This window comes from Chlamydotis macqueenii, chromosome 16 (genome assembly GCF_036417535.1).
Source record: "Chlamydotis macqueenii isolate bChlMac1 chromosome 16, bChlMac1.mat, whole genome shotgun sequence".
NCBI classification, from domain to species: Eukaryota; Metazoa; Chordata; class Aves; order Otidiformes; family Otididae; genus Chlamydotis; species Chlamydotis macqueenii.
In genome coordinates, this window is record NC_141571.1 from 7,938,934 (window position 1) to 7,961,929 (window position 22,996).

Below are 22,996 nucleotides of genomic sequence, written 5' to 3' on the forward strand. Positions count from 1 at the left end.
ACTAAAACTAAGGATTCTCCTTGCACAGCAGCAGCAGCTGGATAAAGACAATTGCCTTTTGCCACCAGTTTACATACTGTTAGCTAAATGTGATCTGTAGGAAGATACTTCCAACAGATCAAAAATTCCACAAGGGATCAAAATTCTAAACATAAATACAATTAAAGCCTTCTAATATTAATGCACACTTTTTATTATATTAAAATCAGGCAATGGTCTGATACAATAAAAAGGCTGCTTATGGAATACTGTTATGTTAAACTTTAATTACAGAGGATGTTAAATCCTTACAACTAATATTTTCCTCAAAAGAGTTAATGGAAACATCAATTGTTCATTGACTTGATAGCTGCTGCTTTAAAATGTGTTTATTTTTACTTTTAAAGGTTTTTTTTCTTTTTTTTTCTTTTTTTTTTTCCTTTTTTACACAAACACTGAATTTGTCATAAAACTTAGGACACACTAAGTTGGTTGTATGTAAGCTTGCATCCACATTTCAGAAGTTAGTGGTCCGAAACAGTAAACCAGAAAAGGCAGTGATTTGCCAGGATGCAAAGCCCATAAAGGTCCTTGATCTGCTGTATGCTCCGCTTCCCCAAAATCTTCACTGAAGAGGTTTTTCTTCTAAGACTTACAGAATCCTAATAAAATCTACTACATTGATTTGATTTGTCTGAAGTCGTCACATCTTTAGAAGGGCCAGACATAAGTGCAACATTTTGTTAATTAACATTCTTGGGTCAAACCAAAGCACCAAAATACAACTACTCGAGCTGGAGTGTGTGTTCAGAATCTCATTGTGCAGAGTTTCCCCACTTAAGTTTGGCAGCAGAAGATTTCGGCAATCCTGGTAAATTACTGCTCTTTTCACCACGTCAAAAGCCTATCTAATAACATCAGCCGTGGCCAGCTTGGCGGTGTGGCAGCAGTGCTGGAGGGACAGGGAAAATCCAACTTTGCGAGCAAAATAGATACTCTTGTTTCCCAGGCTGGTGAAGGCTAAATTTGTTGGAAAACCAAAATGAAAAGCAGGAGGGAATAGGTCAAGTTATTGCCCCAACGCTTGCCCCTGGTGGCCAGGGGCGAGAAGAGTCACAAAGAGGGGCAAAAAGAAAGCAGCACCCCCGCTAAAAAGAGGGGAAGAGGGAAGAGATTAAAAGAACCCTGAATCCCTCAACCCAAAGCCCAAGTCACTGGTGAAGGGGACCAGGAAGAGAAATACAATCTATGCCTTGGCCAAAGGGAAGAAGGAAAGCTTGCCCCAGATTATCAGGGCATTTAAAAAAAAATAATAAAAAACCAAAAACAACCACAGTCACATTCAGCCTTTACTAGAGATAGCACAAAGGGAGGGATGACTGAGGTTAGCACACATCCCCACCAGTAGTCCATAAAGCCCAGTGTAGTACTGGAAGCAAAAACCTTTGTGTCTACTCTAATAAATAGCCCTGAGCTTCGACTCTATTGCAAAAGACAGAAAAAGAAAAAATAACCCAGGCCAGACACACAGCAAGGTGATTGTGGGATGTATGCTTTCACAGTTAAGTTAGATGTGCCACACTGGTCTTGACAGTAATAAATTTAAATAGACTTTTCCTGATACCAGAAGTTCAGCTATGTGGACAGTGGTTACACAACAGGATTATTTGTTATAGCACAACTTATATTTCAAATGAAAAAAAAAAAAAAATTAGTATCATTTACAGTATCTCAAGAAAAATTTCCTTTGAATGGGAACTTCCTTTCCAGTATTCTGAGGTCTACAAGATGCATCTAGAAAATTTACTACTGTGAAAATGAAGACAGCTTAAATTGAATAAGGGGGGTATGTTTGTTTTTTTTTTTTTTAATTAATTGCTGTAACATTGTCCTTCAGGTGGCTGAGGAAGTTTCATATTTTCTTTAGACATCATTAGACGCCGAAGCTCTTGCAGAACAACTTTGATACTATAAGAATTCTGCCATTTTGCTAGGACTGATATGGCTCTGGGGTCCACCTAAAACAGACAAAGAGACCATTCCTGTCAGAACATGTTTGATACACTTAAGTCCCCAACACACCCTCCAACTAAAGATCCTATAAGAAATCCAAGTGGAAGAAACCAAAGAAAGCAAAAGCAAGCAAGTGGTTTCCTAAAAGCATAATAAATCCCCACCTGATGCAACTATTTGTGAGTTGCAGAAGTGCAGGAAAAAATTCTACGTTTTTATTTCAGAACACACTTGGCTCGTGTAAGTCCCTTCTACCCCCCGTCCCTCTCAAAGCAAATGCACCAGCAAGCAATAAATAGTCAAGTTGCAAGTACAAACAAAGCATTCATTCGAAGATGCACATGAAAACCATGTTAAAATGAATAAAACCAAAAAACTTACCACTCCATTAGAACTATTTACTCCATTCATATTAATTTTTGTTACAAATCTTACAAATGGAGGTGCTTCTGGATACTTAGGCCCACATTCTATTTTAAGGCTGTATATTCTGTTTTCATAAATTGTCTGAGGGGAAAAGAAAGGGGGGAACAATTACATCAGGCAGTTCAGTAAGCACGTGGTTAAAATAGTGATTACTTCAGGGACACGTAAACTACTAAACATAAAAGCAGCCACTTACATACTATGCTGGCTACCTCTGGGTTGGCTTCGCTTCATAATAATCAGAGTACCAAATGCCACCTCCTCATGGCAATGAATTCTGCTGGTCTTTTAAGCATTACATTTACATATACGGAATGAAACTGGCACTGTTTCCCATTCACCAACTGAAATGATTTTTTTAATCACCATACAGTTCAGATACCTGCTTTTCAACCAATCTTTATAAAGCAGCCTTGTTTTATCAATTTACTAATCAGACATGCTACCTTGAAATGGAAGCCACAGCTTTAGCTTAGGCAGCTATCTAAAGTCAGCCTGTCCTAGAACTGCGTTTGAAAAATACTCTTTGGTCGTAAACCAATGTGCCAGTTCTCAGAAAGGGGAACGCTCCAAGATTCAACATATTGCAAAGTACATCCTGATCCCAAACAGCATTATCACTTTGTCTCCACCGCAGCAACACTCCGTTTTACTTAACAGCTAATGGAAATCCTGGATTGCAAGTTTTTAACTAACCAATCAATGGGTACAGAAGAAAGACAAATATAACAAGGCTACACTGATTCTTCAATATTTAAAATGAATTAAATGAAACAACAACAGTTAATGTTATTCTGCATTCTGTGAATAACTGGTTTTGGTGTGATGATCTGGTGCAGCCTCGCACAGAGCTCCAGCTAAGGTGGGCAACGTAGGCAGCCAGCAGAAGTATACAACGGGAACAAGATCATCACCGGGAAGTTTAGGCAAGCAAGCTCTCCAGATTCAGAGCTTCTGACACAATTTCCTGCACCCTCACCATTGCAATGAACATTAAACTCACAAGGCAGCGACCGTGAGCAAAAATCCAGGCGAAAGTGTGAGCACAGAAGCCCAGAAGCAGCCAGCAGCTCCTGCTCCCCGTGGCAGCAGAACGCAACGGCTCCACCAGGAGATTAAGAACAGTTGCCCCATGTACAAACACTTCTCAATATAAAACTCCCTGCAGTCTCTTTCAAGGCTCTGTTATGCCCCTGAACATCTTAATATTTCCCTTCATATTAAAGAGCATTTTGATGCAAACCACTACTAAAAATGTAAGAGCTGACTTCCTGATTCAGCTGCCTCTCATCTGTGCAAATGAAGTGGCTTTCAACCAGCCTGCAGCCACCCACAGTGGGACCAGCACCTGGCCAGTGCTGGCTGGCAGTAGTACCTCTTGGTCACTCCTCCAGCACCTCCACCAGACAGCCTTTCAGACGCCCAGCCAGGGTGGTGACAGCTGAATGCTGTCACAAACTTCTGGGGAATAAAAAGTCATCCGTGAGCTCTGCTCAGCCTGCCCAGGTCTCCTGACCGAGTCCCTGACGACCGTGCCTTGTGCACAGAGCAATCAACAGCTCAAAGGTTCCTGCAGGTTTTTAGGGTCTTTGCAAATAACCGCACCACATCAGGACTAGTGAATGGAAAGCCTCATCCGTGCACATGTCTATAGCCCATATAAAATATGGGCAGATAAAGCTGAAGTTTTGACAGTGCCACTGTTTTTAAATAGCTTGTATAAACAAGATGAATCACTGGCTGCGAAACCATCGCATAAAGTCTGGGAACGAGAAGCATGCTTCCATGTATGGTAGCAGGGACACTCAGAGCAGCAGCGCATATCTAACTCTGCACCGCAGTTCTTTTTTCCTTCCAGGATGTCAAACATAAGATTCTTCCACCTGTTACAAGTGTGACTGCTTTCTATCCAGAAAGAAATAGGATTTTAATTTTTTTTTTCCAGAGACAGTATTCCCACATTCTATTAAGAAAAAAGATGATAATAATATAACTGAGTATGAACAGTGCTAAAAGGAGGAGAGGCACTTAGCAAACACGAGTGACTGAAAGTTCCCAGAATTTCTCCCAATACAGCCTGTTGCTTTCAAGCAATAAGCTCAAAAGAAGTCAAGACACTTTTAGAAAAAAATCTATATTCCTAAGTGTGTCAGAAAGACAAAAGAGGCACAGCTGAATCATCTTCTGCGACAGTCCTCCAGCCTCGGTTAGCAGTATCGCTGCTGACAAGTCAGCACATGCTTGTTTGTACATTTCAGTTTCTATTTAATTTTCTAAATTAGATTTCAAGGTTGCTTAAATTTTCCATAAAGTGTATGTACACAGCGAGCTTTCTTCACAGCCTTAACACGGGCTCATTAACACTCTCCTAATGTTCTAAAATCAAATGCTGTTCTAGAAAATTATTTGGGTATATCATAAACAAAATGATCACGAATGGGGAGATGTTAACAATGGCAGACAAAAAGCAAACAACACTTCTGGATGAGATTGAAAATACTGCACATATAACGCTATTATAATATAAATTCTTGTACAACATCACCATATGTCAGAAAAGGGAACTGACAGAAAGGAAACACATAGAGCAGTAGCCTGATTAAAGGTCTGTCAAGGTTTCCATATAAGAGATTGAGCACACTGGAATTCTTGAGAAGTGATACTGAGGCCAGATATAGGAGACAACATCTACTGTTGCAGGAAGGAGAATCGGCTACTTGCACTTCATAGTAAGGATGTTAAGGAAACAGAGCAGAGATACACGGTGAAAATGGAGGCAACAGACAAGTTTTGGGTTTAGAATACATGCATATAACCAACGCACAATCAAGTCCTCAAGCTCACTACCAGTGGAGACCCCCAGTTTAGTAGGGTTTGTAGGGAGAAGAGAGAGAATGCAACAATACTACCAGAAAGACCAGCAGCATTATAAGAAGCTACTTTCAGAGAGAACGTTCAGAGAAGACATTGGATTCATTAAGATTTGAGTTTCCTGAGTTAGGTGAAACTCTGTGAGAGCAAGTCAGTACTGCTGCAATAAAAACCAACCCATAAACTCAACAAGAAACAGCAGAAAGATCAGCAGGACTGAACAAAACATCCACATTTTATGTACATTACCTAGCCAAAGGATTTTAAACCTTGCCGTATTCAGAAGTACGGGATACTAGAATCTTGGAATCTCAAAAGTTATGTCTTAATCAATCTGTAAATATTAAGCAGATGTGTAACTAACCAGAGAAAAGCACTAAAAATACTCCAAACTATAAGCAAAAAGGCATATAGACACATGAAACCCATTACTATGTGGAACTTGAATCTTTAACCTAAATCGCTTGCCAAAGCTTTTTCACTCATTTATGTTTTGCTTGTTTTCTACTTCAGTTGTTAGATTAAAAGAAGAAAAGGTGGAAGAAGAAAAAAAACCTAACAGTGAATACTTACTCTTGGAGGCCCAATAATCATTCCTGTCCATCTTGTAAGTGTCATATCTTCATCATCTTCAAGGCCCCAGCTAACTGTTCCATCACCTACTCCTTTCTGACCTTCTTCAAGTTCTTCCAAGAGACGAAAATTACGAGGAACTTTTACTCCTGAAAACAATCACAAAAATATTTTGAGTTGAGAAGTCTAGCAAAGAAATAAAGCTAGAGTCATTTCATTGATACTTTTGGTTATTCTACAGAAAACAGTTTGGGTAAAAAAAAAAAAAAACAACCAAACTATTTTTTACCGACAATATTTCAACAAAATATGAAAAGTATATATCCCATATTTACCTTGGATTTTACAAGCAAAATCAAGGTATCCATAACATGCTAGAAGACTGACAAGGCCACATATTAGGGCAGGCAGTAAAATGAAAGGAAATCTGTCCATTCAGAGATACACACAGTATTAGGGAACTCTAATTAGCACTTGTCTATATGATTTATAGTATAAATATTTAGAAGATTCTATAAAATGACACCATGAGAGGCATGACATCACTCAACTCACTCAGAGCTTTTAAAAATACCATTCAAAGCAAATAAAACTCTTTCATAACATGAGTAGGTTAATCTGAAGTTAATTTAAGTGGACTTTGTCAGCAGCAATAGCATCCTTTGTACTTATGACCTCCGCTACCCAGGAAATTCAGCACTTCTTAATTGCTGGCACATTTATCTTCAAAACACAGCAAAACAGGGAAATTTTCTGATCCCCATTACAGTAATGGAACACAATGGCATGGAGAGCTTAGGTGACATATCCAAGGTTACACACTGATTCTGAGAGGAACAGTTCCCTGCTTCCCCTGCAGAAGAACTTGGCGGGAGGGTTCCTACTCTTCCTCAGAGGGAGAGGAGGAACTCATAAATGAGATAGTAACCACTCGACCTCTGCCCCTGTGCGAGCTGCGCGATATGTGAAAGGATTGCAGCCCTCCTCCAAGCAAGGACATCGTCACTTGGCTGCTCCGATGCTGGGATAACAGGGTCAGTAGCCTGGAATTAGAGGGTAGCCTCTACGCTGACTCATGGATGGTGGCAAACGCCCTGTGGAGGGGGTCGCAGCAGTGGAAGCAGGGCAACTGTCAGCGCAGAGGCAAACCCGTCAGGGTTCCCGCAGTGTGACAAGATATTGCTGCCCGGCTGTAGAAGCTGGTCGTAAAAGTACGCCATGTAGATGGCAAGAGTTGGGCTGCTGAAGAACATCAGAACAACCAGTAGATCACGCTGCTAAGACTGAAGTGGCTCAGGTGGATCTGGACTGGCAACACAAGAGTAAACTATTTACAGCTCAGTGGGCCCATGGTACCTCAGGCCATCAGGGAAGGGATGCAACATATAGATGGGCTCATAATCGAGGGGTGGACTTGACCATGGGCACTATCGCACAGGTGCCCCATGCCACCACCCAGAACACTATCCTAGGCCTTGAAAAGCAAGTCTGATGGCAACACGGCACCCCAGAAAGAACCGAGTCAGACCATTCAAGTTGATGAAATCGACCAAAGTGCAGCAATGACAGAATTGGACAAGAGCAGCGATAACGGAACAAGAACCAGCTTCAGCATGCAACAATCCAACACCACTCACCACGTCTCCTGCCCCGAAGGACTGTTAAAACAGAGGGAGCCCAAAGTCACGGACTAAATGAACTCAACAGACTTTTCAGAGGCAAAGCCTCTAAATGAGAGGAACGGCCTTGGATTTAATATGAGAATAATGTTGGTAACACACTGATGTTTTAGTTGTTGCTAAGTAGTGCTTACACTAAATCAAGGACTTTCAGCCTCTCATGTCCTGCCAGCGAGAAGGCTGGAGGTACACAAGAAGCTGGGAGGGGGCACAGCCAGGACAGCTGACCCAAACTGGCCAAAGGGATACTCCATACCATACGATGTCATGTTCAGCATATAAAGCTGGGGGTAGTTGGTCAAGGCACGGCAATCACTGCTCAGGGACTGGTTGGACATCGGTCAGCAGGCAGCAAGCGACTGCATAGGTTTTTTTTTTGGGTTTTGTCTCTCTTTTTTTATTGTTTTCCTTCTCATTACAACTTATTTTATCTCAACCAATTATCTGTTTGTATCTCAACCCATGAGTTTTCTTATTTTACCCTTCCAATTCTCTCCCTCATCCCAACGGGGGGCACAGGGGTGAGCAAGCGGCTGTGTGGTACTTAGCTGCCGACTGGGGTTAAACCACACAAGTGGTGAAGGAGGATGTTGAACCCAGGCCACAAGGGACGTAATGAATTTTCATTCTTCTTCAAAGTATCATACTGCAGTCCTCACAGAACATAAATACACTCTAGGCTACCACTTCTCCTTGGTATCGGTTTTGCATGGCAAAGTTTTAGCAGCGGGGGGGAGGAGGGGGACGACAGAGGCAGCTTCTGTGAGAAGGTGGCAGAAGTTTGCCCCATGTCCAATAGAGCCAATGCCAGCTGGCTCCAAGATGGACCCGCCACTGGCCAAGGCCAAGCCCACCAGCAATGGTGGTAGCACCTCTGGGATAACATAGTTAAGAAGGTGGAAAAAAAGCTGCGTGACATCTGTAGTAGTCAGAAGAGAGGAGTGAGAACATGTGAGAGGAACAACTCTGCAGACTCCAAGGTCAGTGAAGGAGGGGAGGAGGTACTCCAGGCACCAGAGCAGAGATTCCCGTGCAGCCTGTGGTGCAGCCCATGGTGGAGCAGGCTGTCCCCCTGCAGCCCATGGAGGCCCACGGAGGAGCAGAGATCCCCCTGCAGCCCGGGGAGGCCCACGGAGGAGCAGAGATCCCCCTGCAGCCCGGGGAGGCCCACGGAGGAGCAGAGATCCCCCTGCAGCCCGGGGAGCCCACGGAGGAGCAGAGATCCCCCTGCAGCCCATGGAGGCCCACGGAGGAGCAGAGATCCCCCTGCAGCCCATGGAGGCCCATGGAGGAGCAGAGATCCCCCTGCAGCCCATGGAGGCCCACGGAGGAGCAGAGATCCCCCTGCAGCCCGTGGAGGACCCCACGCAGGAGCAGGTGATGCCTGAAGGAAGCTGTGGCCCGTGGAGGGAGCGTGCTGGAGCAGCCTCGTGGCAGGAGCTGTGGCCCTGCAGAGGACTCACAACGGAGCAGTCTGCTCCCGAAGGACTGCACCCCATGGAAGGGACCCACGCTGGAGCAGGGGAAGAGTGTAAGTTCTTCACTCAAAGAGGAAGCAGTGACAGAAACAATGCGTGACAAACTGACTACAACCCCCATTCCCCATCCCCCTGTGCCACTCAGGGAGGTGGGGAGGAGGCAGAGAATTTGGGAGTGAAATTAACCCTGAGAAGAAGGGAGGGGTGGGGGGAAAGTGTTCTTAAGATTTGGTTTTGTTTGTCATTATCCTACTCTGGTTTGATTGTTAATAAATTAGGTTAATTTTCCCTAAGTCAAGTCTGCTTTGCCCATGATGGCAACTGCTGAGTGATCTCTCCCTGTCCTTATTCTCAACCCACAAGCTTTTTGTCCTACTTTTTCTTCTCCTGTCCAGCTGAGGAGGGGGGTGATAGAGCGGCGCTGGTGGGCAGCTGGTGTCCAGCCAGGGTCAAGCCACTACATCCTAGCTACCTGTGTGGAGCACATCTCTCCAACAGCAACAGAATTATTGCCAGGATATATTTAATAAAGGTGACATACAAAAATGTTGGATTGGGGGTTTGGAGTTCCACACCCCCCCCCGATAATAGAAAGTTAATTATTCACCAGCATTTAATAACAGAAAATCATAATTACCTCCCTTCTTCACTGACACTTATTTAGCACAGCAGAAAGAGAATGGGAAATCAGCCTCTCTGTGTATAAAGTGCACCCAGCAAACTTCTCAGTCAGAAGCCATTTCCAGCACGGCCAGGGCACTGAACTCTGGGGACATCAGAAAGGGACCAAGGGCTTTGAAAATCATCTCTGTAGCTGCTTGGCAATGTGGAAAATACAGAAGATCTAAGGCACTGTGAAATGTAGCAGCGCTTAAAATCAAATAACTCTGGTAGCTTTAAAACCCCTTTAAAATATATGAATGACCTAAAGAAAATAAACAACAGCAATGATTTTGCTGCAGTATCAGACTTGCCCAAATTTCATTCACTATAAAGGAAGAATGAAAGAAACCAAAAAGGCAAATTACTAAGGGAATTAGTTTGCTGGCCAGTTTGATACATATCTAACACAACCATGTTCAACTATATTCTGAGGAAACGTGATTCACTAACACAGCTGCAGCAATAGTATGAAGAGAAACCTGGAATCAGAAAAGCAGTGTCAGAAGACGCCAGACCTGCATTGGCTACACCAAACCACACGCGTGGAGGCTGCTGAGCACGACTCAAATACAACTCCAGGCCAAATCCACATCCTCTGCTCCCCGTGAGCCCGTGCTGTTACCATGGCTGCTAAGTAATACAAATCTTTGGCTGTGAAAGGAAATGAGTCAGGTGGGGCTGGTGAAGCCACCACCATAAGATTAATTGAGCCCCAAACCCTCAGTGGTTACAGGACCTCTTGGGGACCACTGTCACTTCCCCTGCATGAAAATCTCTAGCATTTCCCCTTCTAGTAAGTCTTAAAAGTATGAAGTATCTATCTCCCGTACCTAGGGCATATGAAGGTTCAAGTATGCAGCTCACACCTGAATCATGACAGATCAGCCACCACATTTTTAATTATACCCCCAATGCCCTCCATGCTGTAGTTAGGGGAGGCAGCGAAGAGAGCAGTCTAGCTCCATCGCGGGGGATAAGAGGGGTGGGGGACAAGAGAAACAGATGGCATAGGAGCTGAAGGACAGGGTGCCACCTTTCTTACACACACACTACCAATTTCACTCTTTTTGCTGCAGCGGATGCACAGGAGAGCTGGTGATGGGGAATGACTCACGAAGCTGCTGTCTCGGCTTCAGCCCTGCCTGCTGGCACCGGGGGAAGGAAACAGCCAGGGAAGAAGGACAGACAAAAGACAAACAAAAGGTCCTTTTGGAGGGTGAACTCCACCCTTCAGTCTGACACAGCAGCTCTGATGAGGCAGGTGACGCTGCAAAGGAAACCGTCCGTGGCTATTATTAGAAACCCAACCTGAGCCTCCCCCTGCTCACAGAAGCAGTGAGCTGAAGCCAGCGGAAGATCTGCCTCGCATGTGTCGTGTTGCCAAAAAACACCCTTCTGGACTGCAACATCATCATGCTTATCAAGCATCATCTCAGTCTCTGTACTTCAGTACTTCACGTTTATCAGCGCTGTGAAGATAATTTACTGGTATTTTCTTACACCAAAATAAGTAACCTAGGAGGAATCAGCTTTATGGTAAGCAGACACAGGCCACGCATCAAAGAAAGAAATCAAAAATATGGCCAGCCTGCCCTTCCTCTGAGCATCATGCATCCTGCTCACTGAGGAAAATCAAGAAAATTATGTGATCACACGATTAAAAATTATGTCATCACATATATATTCAAGGAGGCCACAACCAAGGCTGAAAGGCAGCCTTAATTCTGGCATTTGCTAACCAGAGCTAGGCTTGGCTTTACAACCTTACGGGAAGAGAAGGCAAGTTTATTGCTGAGCTCTCCCCAGATACAGCTGCTCTGAATCAGCATGAATCACAGCCATAAAAGAGTCACACAGGATTTTAAGAGTTCTCTGACAAGTCTGAGGTCTACAGAGAGCTAGCTAGTCACATCATGCACTGGCTCCTATCACACAGAAAAACTTAACATAAACGATTATTAATTCCACAGCAACGGCTCACTTGTGAGCACTACAGGAACGTCAGTGGCAAAAGGAGGTGCAAAAAGTGAAGTCGATATATCTGAGTTTTTATGCACTTCACATAAAATAAAGTGATCATGGGAGACGGCTGGTCACTTTACAACAAACCACCCTGTCCAACAGCATCGTTGCCTTCTAAAAATGTTTTATCCCTGTGCTAAAGGTCAAGAGTGTAACAGGGAAGATCAGCGCCTCAGCCACTACAGAAAGCAAGTTCAGAGTCACATCAGAGGTGGTAATTCAGCTCCCTCCCTGACACGTTCTCAGGAGATTCAACGGGAAGAAAAACACACACATATATGTAGAAGACTATGGCCATATGACTATAAATGTTTTAAATAATTTCTAAATAACCTGCCCTTAAGCAAGGCAGAATAAAAGACCAGATTCATCTTTCTGGTCAGCCTGGAAAGACGCATGAAGCCATTAAGACAACCCCATCTCCTCTTCATTTGCAATGACCTGGAGCACTCATGGTCAGCTACCACATCCTGCTGAGACCCAAACCTCAGAAACCACACGAGTTTTATCACTTGTGATCATACGCAAACACATCATCATCATGTTTGCTGTCCACCAACATTCCTAGAAAGTGATCTGATCTGTTCTAGGCATACACAGTATTTGCCAAATAACTTCCATGGCTAAACTATGGCAGATTCAGAGTTCGGAGATGTCCTGTGCCAACTGACACAACCATGAGTCAACTGCGCCTCGTCCTCCCACTCCCCAATAAATACCTTGCATAATCTTTTCAGTGTAGCAACGGAGACTTTCAAGGTAGTAACCAAACAAACCTGTTTTTCTAAGAGTCCTTCCTTTAACACAAGAGAACCTAAACAGAGTAAGAGGCAATTAAAAACTAATCAGGTTGTTGAAAGTACTTTCAGTTACACATTTTAATTTAGCCTCTGCTATGGTTCAAGAAGACTCTCAAATAACAGCTTAATTTGATACAAAAATACAGTAATATCTAGATAATTGATCACTTGCAGCTTGCCTGATTGCACAGAAATACTCCCAGAAATGGAACTGAAAAAACATTTGAGAGCAAAAGGAGACAGGTACTATTAATTGTAACAGTAAACCTATGAAAGCTAAATTATAACTGTTCTGACAATGTCAGATCTCCAATGACACAGGTTTGTACAGTCTTCCTAAAAGTTCACCTTTTAGTAAATGTGCATTTGTGAAGCCTCAACCCTGCATGCTAGTTCACCACTTACAAAAAGTTCATTAAATATTTTTATGTCAAAGTACAGAACAAAACTAAACCACAGACTGAGTTTTCCAGAAAGTGAGGATGTGAAGTTTACAGAGTTTAAAGTTGCATTTCAGAAGCTGCTTGGTTTTGGGTGACATCCTCTTTAGCCTTCAAACAGAATCAGGACCTTCTGTTTTCCTTGTCAAAGGTTTCACCTAAAGCCAGCACGGCCAGGCAGACTGGTACTGATGAGCCTTCGCTACCACAGCTCCTCACAATCCAGCTGTTTTCTAAGCAATGAGTTGCAAGACTGAGAGACAGCAAGCTGAAACGAGGACAAAAGGAGTTTGACTGCATCTGGTCAGAATCTCACTAAGGAAAGTTCTGTACTTAGGAAAGAACAGAATTCTTCCTGGAAGACAGTTAAATGCCAACTTGGATTTTTAAAGACCTTAAAGCACTCTCAGATTTACTTTATAACACAGCACTACTAAAGACAGACAGGTACACAACTGAACGTGTCTTACGACAGTTTTAAGAGGGATCTTACCTGTCTGAGATTCTTCTTATCTTAAATTTACATTCACGTGCAGTACGTAGTAAGTTTTCAACAAGTTAAAAACAACACTTTCTGACAGACTATACTTTTCAATCTTTTAATTTTCCCCAGCTACAGAGTGAAAGCAATTCCAAATTCAGAAACCTTATCAAGCTGAAAACAGCACAGTGAAACAAGGTGAACAACACGCCTTTGAGAGTACATCCTCTTCTTGAATCTTTCTCATCGGTGTTGGTAGAACAAAAATACACACCTCTAGCAAAAACCTCAAGAATACGTTTCTCTTTCCTTTCTAAAGTGAAATCAAATGACAAGGATTAAAGCACAAATACACCACACTGAACACCCCAGCAAAGCACATGAAATGCGCCCCACTCATTAGGGGCTCTAAAGAGGAACCATCTTTTTGCTGAGGGCTTCTTGACATCTTAATCGGCAACAGGCAATTTATCAAATTGGCCTTTCAGGCTAATTCTAATTCTGCTTTCTGTACTAGTTCCTGATTTACAGTAACTCAAGTGAACTGAAATCCAATAGCTTTAAACACCTCTGTTGCTTAAATGTTAAAGCCCCTTCTGTTGCTTGCTTTTGTGTATTTGATATTTAGCCTTAATTACACCTTTTCCAACATACTTCTCATCCCTTTGCAGAGATTGCAACTATTGAAAATTTGATAGCTTACCCTTGCAGCACTGCAATTGTAAAAAATAAATAAATCATTACTTGTCACAATGGTATATCAAGTTTCTGAAGTGATGGGATATTTAAAACTGAATAAAAGGCTTTCAGCAACTGTCACAAAAACTTTCAGGAGACAGGAACTTTAGATTTCCTGCATCGTCTTTATAGTCATGATTTCCACTCTGATAATGCAGACAGGTACTGAGACATTCTGCAGATCCAAAATAACTTCCTGAGCATCTGAAACGATCTGAAATGTCTTCTGTTGTGTGTAAGCTAGAGCGCTGGTTCTGTCTTTGAACACTTTAAGCACATTACTTGGAAAGAGATCATGTTAAAACATTTGTCTGAGGCAGACTGGCAGTACCATTGAGGTCTGAGGCCAAATAAAGCTTTCCAGCAGCAGAAGAGTTAAAATCAGATGCATTCTACAGCTTGTGTCAAAGATGAAAAGCAACATTACCAGCTCAGCTAGAAGTTACTCTAGAAAATAAGTCACGCCGAACTAGCATCCTGGACAAAATCTTTGCACTAAGTCTCACCAGGGGAAAACCCACCATTTCCTCTTTGTGTTGTGAAAAGAAACGGTTGTTACTGACCGAGAGCTGCGCGCCCTCCTCCAGTCGCCTCTTCTACCCACAAACCATTGCTAGGCTTTCTTCAATTCACACCACCCTCCAAAAGGTGAACACACAAGCAGGTTCACCGATTTTAAGATAAGCTTTGAAGAGCAAGATGCCACACCAACAGACTAAGGCAAAGTTACCTGTTCAGTACAGGACGCCAGCTTAACACCTGAGCTGACAAGCGCAGGCAGGATGTACGCCACCCCGGGCTTTGCTTCTGGGGCAGGCCCAGGTCAGACTTGGGAGGAAGGTGCACAAACTAATCAGTAGGTGGAAACAGAATAATTTCATCTTGACTTGCAATAGTTAAAAGACACCCTTATAACCTCAAAATCCTAATCTTCATACACATTACACAATTTGTCAGTATTATATCTTCTACGATCCTTACCTACTTACATATTTAATACTCTAATGAATCATTTTAAGTTCTCAGTCAGAATGGCATTTTTCAAGTGTATTACGTAACTTATACCATTATACATTAAAAGATTTGAGTATCTTCTTGTAAGAGTTTTGAACTACTGCACCCTTCCACTACAATACACAAAGAAACTCTGCAGTCAACTCCTTTAGCACCTGCTGTTTCATGTGCTCTTATAGTCCATCTTATTTAAGACAGCATAATTTATCTTCCCAGTTTCTCTTCAATTACTTTTTCCCTACCCTTGAGTATTTTACTTACAGACTTTAAAAGTACTTGGTGGCTGGCAATATTTATTTTCAGATAACAATGACTATTGTATGCAGTCTGCTCCAAAGGAGACATCACGGTCCATTTGCAGAGGCAGGGTACACCTTCTATATCCTTCAACACACAGTTTCTTCTGCTTTGTAATGTCTCGTTTGCTTTTCACAAGCATAGCTGAGTTTACAGAGATGTATGGGTCCCCCAACAAATAAAAATATATGCTTTTAATGTACTGCACTAAAACTGATGTGTGCTATTCTCTCCGTTAGCAATACTAAGCCACATATATCAGCACTATCATGCCTGTTCACCTACTGAATGTCCTTCTGGAGTTCTTCACATTCCTCTGACTTTGAACAACTTAAATATGGGCAAATCATTTTATTACTCAGTTCTTCCAGGCTGTTGGCAAATGCAGTGTCTACCACAGCCCTGCAACAGACCCCCTAGACAGATCTATGAAAGAAAAGTGGGTTAAATGAGGTCGTTAAACTTTTTCCAGGATGAAAGTGAGAAAGTCAGGATTCCAAAGGCCAACACGGTCAGGTTTTGACCCATTATAATACTGGAGCCTGCAGGACAGCAACGTGGAGCAAGCTCCTGTAGTCTTAACTGCAACACAGACTCCACACAGCCCAGCTTCCCTGCAAGGACACAGACTGTGTACCCTCTGAGGAACCCTTCATTTCTCACCTCTGGTACCTGAGCCAGCTGAGTACCCCGCATGACATTTCAGTCTGAAGGATGGACAGACATATGCTTACAGCTTGGGTGTTTGTAGTTTTCTATGAAGAGCCTTATCAGAATTATTAGAGTCAACCCTGTCTTTTTATTCATATATTAATTGTGTGTGTGGGAAACCCACGTTATCAGCAACACAGGTTTCTCCTCTATATAAGTGATACTAATGAACTTTGCATCATAACACTTTTTCCAGGTAAGCTCCCCGCCCCCCTCCCCGGCCCTGTTATTTATTTCTATCTGTTTATTAGAGACAAACATAAGGCTTACCTGTCTAATTCCCAGGACCAGCTCTATGACTTTTTGAAGTTACAGGAACTTTCGCTACCATTTCTTCCTCTGGGTCAGTAGCTGCTTTTAAAGAAAGACTCCCTACTTTTCATCCGCAACCTCTGTTTAAGCTCCTTTGCTGACTACAAACTTAGGATATCAAACATCTTTAAGTGTTTTAAAATTAATACATTAAGATTCCATGAACCAAGAATTAGCAAAATCTGCTTTAGATAAGAGTAAAGATACTACTAAGCTACTTGTCCAAAGCCCCAGAGCGAATCAATCTGTGGTGGAGAACATGAAGGTGTCACTTCCAGGCTCTATTCTTAAGTGCCAGGCAATGCCTTCAGTGCAGCGGCAAGAAGGAACCACACAAACTGCACTGCAGTGCCACCACCACTATCAGTAACTGGACACTATGTTGTTCTCTTTATAAGAAGAGGACAATCTCCATCCTTTACTAACGTAACAAGAAAATGCAGACCACTGCTGGTAGGGCAGCCTAAGATTCACAGCTGGACAAAGCTCTAAGGCTCCCATCAGTGGAAGCTGCTGGTCTGTACCTGAAGGTTCTCCCACACTGAATTTAAGTTCATTGTTAGTGCAGCACATGTTTATAAGTCACAAACTGATTTTCTTTCTTTTTATTTCCTTTTTTTTCCCCCTCAGCAGCAGTTAAACACACAGGATCTCACAAGCAGCTGAAGTGCAGTGCTTGTCAGATGCCCACATTGTAGACAGAAGAAACGGAGGCCCCTGCTCACATCTACCTGGCTGCATACTGCTTCATGGTTCCAGCACTGGAGACAGGAGACAGCTTTTAGAAATCCATGAAATAACAGGAAGCAATCCAAAAGACACAATGTGGCTAGCAGATGATAGTTAACAAAAACTTATCACAAAGACTGTTCACTGCAAGGGGAAGGCTGTGCAGTAGGACTAGCTTTGGACTTCATCACTGCAGTCCAAGTCCCTTTCCACACATACTCCTCTGTGACCACCCAGACAATTAATTCATGAAGCTGCACCAGCTTAAAAAGAAAAATATTTGCCTTGTTCTTCCTGCCAAATACAAAATGAAAAGTCAGCAGCTTGAAAGGATTATTGAGAAAGTATGGTAGCCAGAATAATGTGACATAAGAGGGGTGGAAGAAGACTCCACTACATTGTTTGTGTATTTTAATCAAGCGTTCCATTGCCTCACAATCATGTTCAAACACAGATCTGTAAAACAATTCTCAAGACAGCATCCACTGCATCTTAAAAGTGGTTTTATAAACTTGATTACTATGAATTGTCTGCATTGTGATGGCTATTCTTAACAGCTGAAAGTGGTCATCAATAGAAACCAATCTGTAAAAAAAATAATTCCAAAATACTTTTGTTGTATCTTCAAGAGCAGTCTCCTGGTGATCTCACAGTTAAACTTCAAAGGAAGTAATTTGAAAATAAGTATTACAGTGGCACACTTGAAACCCTATATGGACTTATGAAAACAGGAAAATGAAACTGGCTAAATAGAAGTGAAACTAATTTATTTGCTCTGTCGAAGTTCATTAGAAAATGTCAGCAGAAAAAACCATTCAAAATCTAGTTGCAGTATTTTTGTTTAACGTGCAACGACAAACGCAGAGATAGGATTTGTTGGACTACTCAAAGCAGGCGAGGAGCAGTTTTAGAAGAAGAAAAAAATACACTGACTTTTTGAAGCATACACACCCTGACAAGGAAGTTACATCCTTCTGACGGAACAGGATAATATTATTAGTGAAAAGGACTTTTTAAAGCAGCTAACTTCACCCACGTAGCTCTAGCGAACGAGCTCTAGCTCACGGCTCAGCGAATAAGGAGACCAGAGAACCGAGGCTCAGCTCTGACCACACAGAGCTCGCCAGAAGAGGGGTCCGGTAAGAACAACGCCTGCACGGCGGCTCTGCGAGGAGAGGCACCCGCCGCGCCGGCTGTGCTGGGGTGGCTGCCGGCGGCCGGCGCGTCCTCGCCCCAGGCCCGAACCAAGGGCAGCAGGGGGTCCTGGCTCCGGCAGCCCAGCCCAGCGCCACTTGCCGATGCCATCTCGCCCAGAGCCGCGGCAGGGCCCCCGCAGGGCCCGGGCACGCTCCGCGCCCCGCTCCCGGCCCCGGGCCGGACTCGCCCCACCGGGGCCGCTCCCACCGCCAGGCCTCGGCAGCCCCCGGGGAGGCGCCGGCCGGGCCCGCCCGAGAACGGCGGCGAAGCAGTGGGGACCGGTTCCACCACCGCCCCGGACAGGGCACCGGGCCCCCTCCGGGCCGCGCCCCTCGGGCTGGCCCCGCCGCCGCCCCCTCCCCCGCGGCCGCCGCCGCCCTCGCCCCTCCGCCGGGCGCCTCCCGGCCTAGCGCCCGCCGCCGCCCCTCCAGCCCTGACACACCCAGCCGGGTCTCCCGACCGCCGGCAGCTCCCCGCGGGGCCACGGCTGCCTCGGGGCGAGGAGCGGCCTCCCCCGGCCCGTGGCCCCACCGCCCCGGCGCCCGCTCACCCGCACCCGTGGTGGCCGCCATCTTGCGCCGCTGCCGCTAGAGCCCCGCCCCCTCCCACCACGTCAACGCAACGCGGGAAGTGCAGCTCCGAGGGCGCGGCGCGGGCGGGCGCGCTAAGGAGAGGCCGCGGCGGGGCGGGGCGGGGCGGTGGCCAGGAGAACTCTGTGGTGCACGCACGGCGGCGCCGCAGCTTCGTCGCGCGGGCGGGCTCCCCGGGAGCGGCAGGCCTCCGGGGGGCTCGGGCTACCGGCGAAGGAGGGAGCCCCCCGGCCGGGGCCGCCCCTGCCCCGCTCCCCCATCCGGCAGACACCCCTGGGGAAAAGCAAATCTAGCGAGCTCCCCGGGGAGCTCTGAACCACCAGCACACTCTCCAGCGTTTAACAGCCCATAAAACTCAAATGCAATTAATATAAATAATTGGCGAGCTGCGTTCATTAGGGCCAGAACACGCGCAGCATTAGCTCTCCTCCTGCTTTACAAGTACTCGCAGTCACTTTGTAATAAGCTGATGCTGTTTCTGCATTTGCATCCCCAACCCGTCCCTGCGGTGTGGGAGCGAGGGGAAGCAGGCCCAGGCCGCAGCGGGGCAGGGCCGTTCGGCTTTCCCTTGTCCCCCTCCGACACGTCCCCCTCTTCCTTACTGTGTGTCAGGAGGTTGCTGCCATCCAGCACAGGGCAATGAAAAATATTTTCAGGCTTGAAGTAGCTAAAATGAATCTAGAAGAGCTGTAGCCAGAAGAGACAAGAACATCAGGAAGATGTACAACGATGCGTCTTAATCAACAGTGCATCTTCCCTTACTCCCTTATAGTAATAAGAAAGAAAAAAAAAAAAAAAGGAAGTAAATTCTGCCTGCCTTGCAACACAGATTCCAAGAACTATGCCCCAAGACATTATATAAAAATCTGCAGAAACAATTACAAAGCAAAATGTTCTGGAGACCCGTTGTGTTTTACGACATTTACTCAATTAACTTTAACACACTCGGCTTTTAGCAGCAAACGGAGCCAAGGTACCGGTTCTATCAATTATTCTTTGAAGCCACTTTAAAAGAGCAATGTCGGTCTTGCTGGCTGGATTTTATTTCATGTAGTTCTAGTACCGCATTTCAGAGATGGCCAAGAGCAGCAGTAGATGAAGCCATCAGCTAGGTGGCATGAGAGCCCAGGGAACCTGGCCAGGGGACAGGGACCAGGGGAGTCCCCGCTGCTGCAGAGCACACCAGGATAAGGCGTTCGGTATCAACAGCCAGAGCCCCTCTCACTGCCGCAGGACCAGCAGTAGCTTTGGGGGGCAAGGTGGGTGACAAGGTGAACCCCCTATGAACCAGAGCTCCCATTCCACTTTTTAGGCCTGCTGCTAGTCATGTTCCAGGAGGACTGCAGACAGACACTGCACCTCAGCCAGAAGCTCCTAGATTGGCCTTGTTTCACACAGGCAAGGCTGCTGATGCTGGCTCTGCTCTCTTGTGCAAAAAGCTGTGGGCCAAACCAGTCCTTGAGCCATATTTTCTTTCAATAGTGCAAATAAACCCCTAATGCATGTGTGGTCTCGAGGCTGGCTTAAAGCGTACTGCCTTTGCTTGTGTGGTGCGACTTCTTCCCGTTTATTCCAGCAAACACTAACCCTCCTTGTTTGTCCCCAGTATTTCACAGAGGCAGCAGACAGGTCAAGGCTGCAGGCAAGCAGAGTGAACAGATAAGCTGATCCAGCAGCAAAATGAAACAAAATTTGAAATGTTGAGAGACATCAGAAAGGTGAGGAGTTTGAAATGTGTCCACGGGACCTTCAAAGCACACACCAAACCCAACCCCAGCAGGCTGTCCTGAAGACTGGCTTAAGAAAAGGCTGAGCAGGATTTTAAGGCACTTTGCAATAATTTTCATCGGTTTACCACACTGCAATGTTTCCCGTTGCAAATGAGTCCCCAAACAGCTCTGCTTGTAGGATCTCTGCAACACTACAGATACACAAAGAAATACATCTCTTCCTGCTAGGCCCTTGCATTACCACGAGCAACCAGCTTGTTGGAGGGCAAGTACAGACTTGGCAGAAGTTGAAAGCATGAAAGACCTTCTCCTGAAGGTCCAAGGAGCAGAAGACTAGCCGCGTCTTTCTCTGGAAGTGACAGCCTGAAATCAAATAGCTTTTAAAAGCATTTAGTTAAACTGAAATGCAGGCCATCTCTGTAGAGTGGCCTTAAAAGGAGTGCCTTATTCTGCTTTGGCTCTAATCCATTCCTAATCAACTTAAGACAAATTTATCTTAAGCCAGATTTACATCTGTTAAGTAGGATCCATGCAGCCTTTTACTCCAGAATTGCCATATTGATTTTACAGAAACATCCACTACTGGAACAGCTTCCAGAAGCAAACTGAAGACCAAAAACCAAGCCAATTGATAATAAGCATTCATTAACCCTCTTCAAGGAGTACAAAGCTTTAAGATACACCTCAACTCACAGCTGGGAGGGAAAGATCAAGGATGATGCTCACAGGCTGTGGCCCTTGACATCGCCTTATGAACAGTGATATTAATACGGGACCCTGAGAGAAGCCAGTGATGCTGGATGGGCTGTCATTGAGCAAGAGCTGCCTCAGGACTTGAGCACAGCATCAGCATGTAACACAATATCAAGAGATTAACTGCCATCCCAGTTTCTCATAATTAAATACGATTAACAGATAGATAGGCCCAGCAGCCACCAGTATTAGTAGCTCAGATTTGTTTCCAGTAAGACTGTACATGAAGTGGCTGAGAGGTTTGGGCAACAGCAATTGCTTTTAACAGCACTCCTGAAGTACAAATTCTAATAATTTATGTGTTTCAAATCAATTTGTTATATACACTGTACTACTGTTCACTTGGCATTTAAATTCACACTGAGAGACGAGCTCTTAAATGACTTAGTGGCTAAGGCTGTTTTACACAGGAGTCCTGAGTATCCACCCAGTTCTGTACTGGGCTCTGACACTGGTTTACTTAACTGAAACAGAGGTCAAGGGTGAGGGAAAGAGGAAAAAAAGGGATGAGGGCAGGAGGGACAGACAACCAAGGACTACAAATCTGGTAGAATATGGATTATGGGAGTCTCAAGGTAGAAGTAGTGAATTTAAACTTTTGTCAAGATGTCAGAAATAACTACTGCAGTTCTTTGTACTCACAGCAACAGATGTGTTCCCTAAGCATTCCTACACCTCTGGAAGTGCAGGAGACTCGCACTGAAAGGGGAGAAGAGGAAGCATTCTTTGCTCTGGACACATGGTAGTTTACATCCCCACCTCACCAGCATTCAGCACATATTCATTTCAATACCTGTCAACACCTGTTATGCCAAAGAAATTTAAAATAAGTTTCAGCCACAAACAGCAAATATTAAGTGATCTAACATCACTGATTCGGAGTAGTGATCACCATGACGACTTCCACAATAGTGGAAGTTACCTTTCTTCCCACCCAAATTTATATTCACGTTTATTTTTTAATATAACACTAAACAGTCAGTGCCTGGAAATTAAAACAAGTAGAGATAAATCTATTTCTAGGAACAACTTCAAGCCAACAGGTCTGGCACAGAATCAAACCTCTTAAACACCCAGATCTAGGAGAACTAGGCAATAATTGACAGATAACCTGCCAGCTTACAGCAATCTTCCCTAACCAAGCCTGCAGCCTTCCTGGCTGCTCCCTTCCATGCTCTGTGTTGTTCTTACACATAGCCTTCTTTGACCCTCAGTAAGATTTCATTTAGGAGAGAATTAAACAAGATCCAAGCCACATTCACTTGATAAAGTGCCTGTTGGACGTTTTTAGGGGAACTCCCTCCCCCAGTGCAGCAGAATTACTCCTTAGCCTCTGAGGCAGAAATAGTTGCACTTCTTGAAAGGTGCTGAAGTTTGGTGTAATAGTGTCAACCTCCTGCAAAGCTGAAAAACAATTGATCACTTTAATCTAAACAGGACTTAACAGGCTGCAAGGTGTTTCAGGTGGCTGGAACAGCACTGAGCATTTTGCAATCAGTG

General features: G+C 44.5%; 1 protein-coding gene across 5 annotated transcripts; it reads right to left on the reverse strand.

The window, feature by feature from the left end:
* Positions 1 to 342: 342 nt before the first annotated feature.
* UBE2V1 (ubiquitin conjugating enzyme E2 V1) lies at positions 343 to 19,024 on the reverse strand. Of its 5 annotated transcripts, none has more exons than XM_086761035.1 (4): positions 18,980 to 19,024; positions 5,863 to 6,011; positions 2,374 to 2,499; positions 343 to 1,997 (listed from the first exon to the last, which is right to left on the reverse strand). In XM_086761035.1, exons 1-4 carry the CDS (start codon positions 18,993 to 18,995, stop codon positions 1,851 to 1,853), a joined length of 438 nt encoding a protein of 145 aa, XP_086617161.1. In that variant the 5' UTR covers positions 18,996 to 19,024; the 3' UTR covers positions 343 to 1,850. The 5 variants fall into 5 exon arrangements, with proteins under 5 accessions (XP_086617161.1, XP_086617160.1, XP_086617159.1 ...); XM_086761034.1 differs by having other exon boundaries at positions 18,974 to 19,013; XM_086761033.1 differs by having other exon boundaries at positions 18,866 to 18,995.
* Positions 19,025 to 22,996: the final 3,972 nt, after the last annotated feature.